We start from the raw sequence: 9,103 nt of genomic DNA, 5'->3' as shown, positions 1-9,103 counted from the left end.
GCTTTGTGTATTATAATATATTACTCTTTGACACAGACACAAGAAAGTGAGACTTTAACAATACTTTGTCTTTAAGTCAGTTCATTATATAGACATGTATATTTGTGTGTATAGAAACGGCAGCATTAGCAAAGATTAAAAACAAGCAGAGGAGCAGTCTTAAAGTTAAAAATCTCTAAAAACATTTAGCTACCAAAAACATCACAGAGTGTACTTAATATATATTATATAATTACAGTGATTGTTATGTGAATATGCATCCATGCCTGTAACAGTGGATACAGGGCACTTATGTGTTGCATGTCGCAGAAAACAGCAGATTTCAAATAGCATTTCTGAAATTCGATTAAAGGTGAATGATTCTGGCACAAACAAAATTATGCAAGAAGCAACTTCTTTTACTTTGGGTTAACAATACATAGCAGCATATACATCCCATTATTTTCAAAGTCCCAATGTAGCATACATACTGCGAAAGGGGTGTAGGAAGGACATCAGTTATTGGGGACAGGAGGAAGAGTAACAGACGGTGAGGTTGGTTGATTCCAGCAGGGGGCAGTGAGGTAGTTTAGTGCAGAATCTCAATGAGGAGGCGCTTGAAGTCTCCTCCACACTCAGAATCCAGAGCGTCTTTGAGAGTCACGTCATACTTCTCCAGATACATGTCCTTCACCGTCTCCAGGTCGAACTGTTACACAAACGCAACCGGCTGTGAGCAACTAAGGCTTTAAAAAGATACAAAACTGAGGCACTCAAAGAAAAAAAAAAATGGTAAAAGGCCTTTACTGCAGCATAGCCATTTGATTAAAACATTGCAGACGTATTTAGTTTGCTTTAACTCAGCTTTATCTGAGTCATTGACATAAACAGGTTCATGTTTTGATCTGTGAGACTTTGTTTTGGTTCTATGTCCATAACCTTGACATAACCTTAACAACGTATTGGGGCGTTGTTAAGGTTTTGTACAGTAGTTCCCGACTCGGGGTAAATCATTTTGGAACAGATATACTTCTTGAAGTGTCTCGCAATATGAATTTTGGTTATTGTTGTTTTAGAGTAATTACCTGGACATGCACATGTGACCGCGGACTTGGAACAGGGTGGGTCCCAGCCTTTATGGGGCCCTTAAAGGAATGTGACTTGGGGGCCCTCACGATATCAGTGTCATTTTGGCAAGATGATTCACTTTCCACAAAGTGAGACCCAGAAGTCAAACCCCCACCCGTCACTCCCACTATTCATTGCTAAAGACAATAGACCGCTTTCAGGAGACTCGGGGCACTTCTAGAGGCAGACGACACCTGTAGCACGGTAGCGCAGCGGTTAGCGCTCTCGATTCACAGCTAGAAAGTCCGGGTTCGATTCCCACCTGCACCGGGCCTTTCTGTGTGGAGTTTGTATGTTCTCCCCGTGTCTGGGTAGGTTTCCTCCGGGTACTCCGGTTTCCCCTTCCACTAAAAACATGTACAATAGGCCAGGATGAATGATGTGTGTGAGTGAATGTATGGTGGTGTCAGAGGGTCCGTTGGTGCAGACGTGTGTAGTCGCGAAAGCGCTTCTGAGAGTCTCCCCCAGGGGAAACTGAAGCTACAAACGTAGTTTCCACCACTGAGTATGAAGTGAATGTACAACTGTCTCATGTAAGCGCTTTGTGACCATGTCTGTGAAAGGCGCTATATAAATAAATATCTTCTTCTTCTTCTTCTGTAGGACGAATTAAGGAGCCCCCTGGTGGCCTTGATTTGGAGTTTGAAAAAGGAAACTCTTTTTACAGTTTTGAATCGTGACCTTGACTTGATTCTGTGCGATACTGACTCAGAGTTTAACTTGACCCAGACACAGACTTGAAGACCTGAACTTAGATACAACTCAACTGGGACTCGTCCTAAGGCCATACCGCCTTTGCAATGCCCAATCCCGTCTGATCTTGGAAGCTAAGCAGGGAAGGGCCTGGTCGGTACTTGGATGGCAGACCGTTTGGGAACACCAGGAAGCCTGGGGTGAATGTGGTGTGTGAGTGAGTGGTTGGTGGTGGTCGGAGGGGCCGATGGCACAGACAGGTTGCCTCGCTTCCGTCAGTCTGCCACAGCTGCGCTTATCACCACCGAGTATGGAGTGAATGAATAATGACGACAATGTAGCGCTTTGAGAAACTTGGTAATACAGGCTTGTAAAGCGCATTACAAGTGTAAGGCATTATTATTAAGTGGCACCAAGTGAATATTTAATTGTTTACTTGCCTCAGAGCGCCCCACAATGATCCGAATGAGTGTGTCTTCATCTGTGCCCAGGCCCTTCATAGCAGCATTTAGGCGTCGTGCAAAATACAGTTGTGGGTTTTTGGCACACCTCACTTGGAATCACACACAGACAGAGACATGTCATGAAACCACAGCATCCGTGATTCATAAGCCTGGTGTAAGATCATATTTCCTAATACCCAGGGTAATGTAGCACTCTTTGAGCGTCCCGGTAGCCTCCGCATCAATAGTATCCAATATGTCTGTGCCTGAGAGCTGCAGGAGATACACACTGTAACACAGATATACATATGAAGCACATCCCGAGAATCAATCAAACATTACTTACTGACTCATAGATTTTAAATGTGGCCTGTAGTTGCATGTAGTTCCGGTGTGAGAGGATGTAGCTAAAGGTTGATTCGTCAGTGCCAAACCTGCCCTCACCTGCCTGGAAAACAAATAGCCTGATCATGTTTGCTCAGCGTGTTGGACACAGTAAATAATGAACGTAAACACAACTTATGGAGACATGACATCCTGACATAAGATTCATCCAGTGGTTAAACTCCTGCGTGTTATGGTATAGACTAGAGTTTAATTATTTACCCATGTCTAGTTTGTAATCACTTAATTACTTCATTTATATTCCTATTCCTCACCCATTTCCCCTGGTGCCAAACATTAGATATAACTATGGTGTCTGTGTATAAAGTGCTGGCGTATACAGTACACGCTGAAACACTTAACACATTGGTTGTGAATTCCCACACACACAGATCTCCAAATCCCATGTTGAAACCTAAGTCATGCCATGGAAGTGCCACAAAAACAAAACCAGATCTGACCAGAGCTTAGCTAATACCTGGGATTTACTCCTCATCCCGGGACATGTGCAAACATTTAGGAAGAGGACCCTATCACTTTAAGGCTGCGTTTAAAGCGGGAAATATTACTCATTTAACGGAAGCGCATGCGTCTTTTGAGAACCAACCTCAAACAAAGCCGTGGCATCCTGTTCAGCTAAGGCATCATCCACATCGTAGCCCTCATCCCGACTGGCCTGCGGGATAAAACAGGAGGGATTTAGGAAAAGGAATGGATTTAAGTGTAGTAACCTTGTCAGCTAACACTCATGTGGCTCTCATTACTGTCAAATATTACATGGACGAGAAAGAATTGAGTGGCAATAGTGAGTCACAATGCATGTCTTGGGAAGGAAGGAAAAGGAGCGACGGGTGGAGGAAGGGGGGCGGTTGCTGTTGATGGTGGGAGCGCTCTGGAACATGTTTGGCATAAGGACACGACCAAACAATGAGGTTGTGTGTGAACAATGTCCCAGTGGGTGAATCGCAAACAAATAACAATACACTCTGCTGAAACGAGCACTTGTCGAAACTGGGCTGTGAATTTGCTACTAGTCTCTAATAGTGAGTGATTAAACGTTGATTTAACCGGTCACTTGCCGCCGCCGCCCCCTCTGATCAGGTTTAAGTTTAGGGTCAGGGTTATGATTAGGTTTAGGGAAAGCAAACGTGATATAAGTTGTGTTTCACTCACACAGATCTTACACATACTTTTTTTTTTCAGAAACTAGAAGGTCTTGCCTTTCAAATGAGGTATCACACTAGTATATAGGCTGTAAGCTCTGTCAATACACTTTGAGATTTGCATAATTGGAGAAAATAACTAAACCTGTATACTAGAATCTATAAGTTGAGAGTACACACTAAATATACTGAAGCCTCATTCTCCTTTAATGCATAATATTTACAGAAAAAGTCAAGAATAGTTTCAGCAAAGTCAATCAAATATGTGTTTGCTACTTAAAGCAGTGGTAAGTAACTCGTGCCCCTAGAGGCCATAAGCGCCACTGCAGGTGTCGTAGCATGTTGCGTTTTTTTACTCATTAATTATTCGTGAGAATAAATACTACGCTGACGAAAAGACAAAGGGAGAGAGGGATATTGTACATCCAATTACACAATGGAGATAATTTTTTTCACTCAAACGTGGCTGTAAATAGTGTTTAAATGGTGCTAGCCCGCAGTTAGCTTTGCCAGTTAGCCTGTTATCTTCTACTTCGTGATTCCATTCGTGTGTATTGGGGCCTCCGATCCGGTGCAGGCAAAGTTGCAATTGTGGTTTTCCTGCCAGAGACACCAGGGGGAGATGAAAGACCCAACAATCATCTCATTAACACTTGTATTCCCCTAGAGGAACTACGGAAAGGACTTAAGATAAACAAGTTACTTAGTACTGATTGAATGTTTTTTCTCTGTAAGTGATAACTGTTTTAACTGTATATCTGAAGCACTTTGAGCTGTACTTGTGTATGAAAGTGCTCCATTCAAAGGAGTGGAGTTGAAATTGTAATCCTTGCAGTTAATGGCTCAATAAAAGCGTGTATGTACAGTTGATTAGAGATCTGACTCATTAGTTTTTTAGCATTATAAAATGGTAAATAGATGGATTTAACCAGGCTTCGAACAAAGAATACCACCTCCTCATCGATGACTCAACATCCATTCAGTCAGTAGGAGTTACCTGTAGTAAAGAAATGAGCAGGTTTCTGACATCTCCACTTGTGTCATCCTCAATGTCTGCCTCCAGGTCTTGCTCATGCACTAAAATCAGATATCGATATCATATTTTCATCATCATGGTTAAATGTCCACTGTGTGAAGCGCTTTGAGTGTCGTGTGGAAAGTGCTTTATAAATGTAAGGTACAGCTTGATTGACCTATACCCAAAAGGTGAAAAAGACTGGAGAAGAAAACTCACCTTGAGCATATGCCTCCTTGAAGCTGATTATATCCTAAAAATGATGAGAAATACTTCATTTGAGCGCCACTTACTACTGTGGAAGTGCAGACAATACTCTGCCTTTTTCTCATTGTGAGTAAATCAAATCAAAGCTGGCAGACCTCATTAGTAGCAGTGCAGAGGATCTCCACCAGCACGGCCTCATCCGTGCCAGCCCCCTTCATGGCTTTCCTCAGCTCTTTGGCAAAGAACACATGTGGAGGGTCCAACATGGCCACCACGGCGTTCTCAAAGCTTCCCGTGAGCTCCTTCCTCAAGACCTCCTCCAGCTCCTTAAACAACATTGTATTATTGTACTGTAGGATCGGTGTCGATAAGAAAAAGTAGAAATGTACTTACGTCATCATATTTTTCAAAGTAAGCCTGCTTGATCTCCAGGCGTTGAGCTGCAGAGCGGCTGGACAAGATCTGAATTATGGTCTCTTCATCAGTGCCTAGAACAGAGAAAGTTGTGTTTATGTTTGCTGTCATGATTTGTCTTTCTATGTTGTCCCTTGTCCTTTGTCGTGTCATTGTCAACGTCAGCCCTGGTTTGGTTGAGTTTTGTCTTCTCTTCTTCTTCTGGATTTTGTAATTTTGGTTTTTGTCATTTATTAAACGTCACCAGTTTTGTTGCAGTCCTGCATTTTGGGTTTTATTATCCTCATTCCACTTCAAACCATGAAATATACTACTGAAGAGGGATGGGACTTACAGATAAAAGTCTCTGGCAATAGGAACGTTATCGATTTGAAGCCATCTTTGTGGTTTGGTCATTATTTGAGGTAATTTGAGGAGGGTTTTCACACTAACACATTCATTTCCTCATATTCCAAGCAATGCCCAACACCCCATACTGCCTTATGTTCATTTCAAACCAAGCCTATATCACAACCATATGCCTGTCAGATGAACTCACCCAAACCTTTGCAGGCTTTTCTGATCTCCTTGATATCAGCTGTGACATCGAAGTCCTCATAAGGAACAATTGTGGGCTGTGCAGAAAAAGGATTTGGAGGTCAACACTGATTGATACATGATATCAAATATTACAGTTGGGCAAGGTTAGACTGTAACTAATAAACTTATGCATGAGAGCACATCGGGCACCCAGGCCTGTAATGTCCCGCAGCAGAAAAAGGGCGCAGTCCGTGTGGGGCTGCTGAGTCATGGGCCCTGGTCTGCATCTACCCCACTCTCTCTCACACAATGCGGCCTTATTGATCAGCAGTTCTCGGAAATAACATTTTTTGTGCGGCGGCTGCCTCTTCTCTCTTCATCTATAACAATATGCCCATTGAGCACGTAAACCACGCACTTTTTTTTTTTTTTTTTACACATTTAATGAAACGATACAACCTATATAGGCCTACTCATAATAACTTTGCTCAAAACCTAAAAGAAACTAAACAGTGAACTAATTTAGAATATAGAGGCAACTATTATGGTATAGTAACTGTATGCACTTTAGCCTGGTTTGACTATGCACTTAAGTTCGCCATAGATCAATTTACATTAAAAAACGCCACCACACTTATTTAGGAAAGGCACCACCCAAATGTAAACAGGAATGATTAACGTCGCTGTAAAAACAATTAAACAACTATTTAATTTAATACTCACCTGCACGTTACCCATTTGGCTTTGAGCGCTTTTTTTTTGCAGTTGGAAAAAACAAATTGAATGTAATTGGTTTCTGAGCAGTGGAGAAAAGCGCAGTTTGCAGCAGAAGAGATGCGTGCGTCTGTCTCTCGTGTCCTGCAGATGTGACGTCAACGCGCTTTCACGTGAGGAGCGGGCAATGGGCGGGTGATATCCTGTGCTGCTGTAAACTGTTGTTTCTACACAGATATAGCATGGATCTATTAGTTATAGGAGGATTCATTCATTAAGCAGCGGTGCCTCGGTCTTGACGTTTGGACCAGGCAATTTAACGAATCAGTACAACTCCCGAAAGTACTCTCAAGTTTATTTGCACCCCTAAAGATATTTTTTCCCCCCTTTTATTTAGTAATTATGTTAATATGATTGGACTATTCATTTTTAATAAATCAACAGAGTCGGTAATCAGAATTTGAATGTTATTTTAACCGACAACCATGAGATAAATTGCTCAAAAGTGTAACTTCTCCACATGATGGCAGTGTTGTATAATCCTGAAGTTACAGGGCAAGTCATTGCTCCTCGAGAAATCTTTACCAAAATTCATACAAAAGTACTAATAAAATAAATAATAATAATAATGTTGATGATGATGATAATAATAACAACAAAAACAATTAAGTAAATTCCACTTATAATCCATCCGTTCATCTGCTTTATCTGGGCCTGGGTCACAGAGGCAACAGTAAAAGATGCCCAGACTTCCCTATTGAGGCACACCTCCTCCAGCTGCTCTGAGGGGACCCCGAGGCGACAACAGGCCATCTCTGAGACATAGCCCCTCCAGCGTGTCCTGGGACTTCCCAGCGGCCTCCTCCCAATAAGACATGCCAAGAACAGTTCCCCAGGGAGGCGACCTGGAGGCATTCGAACCAGATGCCCGAGCCACCTTAGCTGGCTCCTTTCAATGTGAAGGAGCAGCGGCTCCACTGTCAGCTCCTCCCGGGTGACTGAGCTCCTCACCCTGTCTCTAAGTGTGAGTTACTCAGTTACCCTGCGAAGAAATCTGATTTAATACAGCCAGGGCCCCACCCTGGAGCCAGGCCCGGGCTTGGGGCCCATGTGCGAGCGTCTGGTGAGCGGATACAGAGACGACTGGACGGCAGTCGAAGTCACATCATCTGACTGTCGGAAATACTGATAATGCAAATACAAATCAAACACTGCCTGTTCACAGATGGTGCACTTTGAAGTCAATACAAAACAACAGGCTTTTCTACAAACATTTAATTCAGAACAGTAGCATTGACTCTTATGTACATGCAACACAACATGATTGTACAATAGAAACTTTCGCATGTGGGCGCTACAATCATTTGCAACTTTGGGTAGCAACACAATGAACAAGCATAAGATACATTTATTATGTGCACAGTTTTCCATTTGAAAGGCTCAACATAACCCCATACCAAACTGAAAGGTTATAAATAGTGTGCTGTGGCTTTATTATTTATTCATCTTCTTTTACAAACTATTTACGTACTGATATCGTTTAACAGCTTTGTTTACGCCTTATTTTTATTTTATTTTATTCTTCCTATACACCCAAGGCATTTTGTTTTCATGTGTAAAAAGCCCAGTATGATCATGCACATTATGAAACAGCTTCACACAGATGTAGGTGGTTAACATTGTACAGTTTTAATTATCTATAGTGGGTGGTTGGCTGGTCACAGAGAAAAAGATTGTTATTGATGCATAACTGATTAATAAAAGGAAAGGTTTATTATAACTACACACAAATAGGCATTTTGTAACATGTTTGTAAAGCATTGGCAAAAACACTTTTTATAAAACACATACAAAGCTTTCCTGTTATTTTTAAATCATTCATAAGCACTAAAATAGATGAGTTGCTGTTGTAAAAGTTGTCTTTCAGACTAAAAAAAACTGGTTTGTGCTAGTTGTCTTTTAGGGTCTACTTATACTCACTATGTTTAAACAAATGACAAGGAATGCTTTGTAAATAGTGAAATAAGTCTTGGCAATGCTTTACAAATGCTCAATTTGAGGTTAAATTGTGTAGTTATTATGAAGTGTTACCAAAATATGTGACTGGATATTCTTGATCATGCATAGTTGTGTCAAATGTCTGAAGACCAAGAGTGCAAACAAGCAGAAATAACTAGTCAGGCTTAAACTGAGGACGGATAGACAGTTGTGTTCTTTGTGTATGAATTTCTAAAATAGATTTAATTTTTACCTTTTGTTTAACCAGGAAAAACCCACTGAGATTTCAGAATCTCTTTTTCAGGGGGGTCCTGGTCCCAGAGAAACCTTAGCACCAGGAGAAACCATCAAAGACACAGGGAGAACATGCAAACTCCAGACAGAAGGTCCCCACCTGGCCTAACTGTAAGGGAAGAGCACTAAACATGGTGGGGTCATAAGTTTCC

At 41.7% G+C, this 9,103-nt stretch overlaps 1 protein-coding gene across 1 annotated transcript; it reads right to left on the bottom strand.

The window, feature by feature from the left end:
• On the bottom strand, window positions 1-6,829 carry anxa13l (annexin A13, like). Its single transcript, XM_079569015.1, has 11 exons — window positions 6,669-6,829; window positions 5,965-6,040; window positions 5,406-5,500; window positions 5,168-5,338; window positions 5,025-5,058; window positions 4,788-4,867; window positions 3,235-3,303; window positions 2,590-2,691; window positions 2,441-2,516; window positions 2,241-2,353; window positions 1-688 (listed from the first exon to the last, which is right to left on the bottom strand). The coding sequence occupies exons 1-11, from the start codon at window positions 6,681-6,683 to the stop codon at window positions 569-571; spliced, it is 951 nt and encodes a 316-aa protein (XP_079425141.1). The 5' UTR covers window positions 6,684-6,829; the 3' UTR covers window positions 1-568.
• Window positions 6,830-9,103: the final 2,274 nt, after the last annotated feature.

Source organism: Gobius niger (genome assembly GCF_951799975.1).
Source record: "Gobius niger genome assembly, chromosome: 13".
In the NCBI taxonomy this organism is placed as follows: Eukaryota; Metazoa; Chordata; class Actinopteri; order Gobiiformes; family Gobiidae; genus Gobius; species Gobius niger.
The sequence above is the reverse complement of the archived record's forward strand: the minus strand, read 5'-3'. Positions and strand labels throughout refer to the sequence as shown.

Coding starts and splice junctions, on each gene's coding strand:
- anxa13l (XM_079569015.1), bottom strand. Junction 5,339..5,405: donor ACTTTGAAAAATATGATGAC/GTAAGTACATTT, acceptor ATGTTGTTTAAG/GAGCTGGAGGAGGTCTTGAG. Junction 2,354..2,440: donor AGAGTGCTACATTACCCTGG/GTATTAGGAAAT, acceptor TGTGATTCCAAG/TGAGGTGTGCCAAAAACCCA.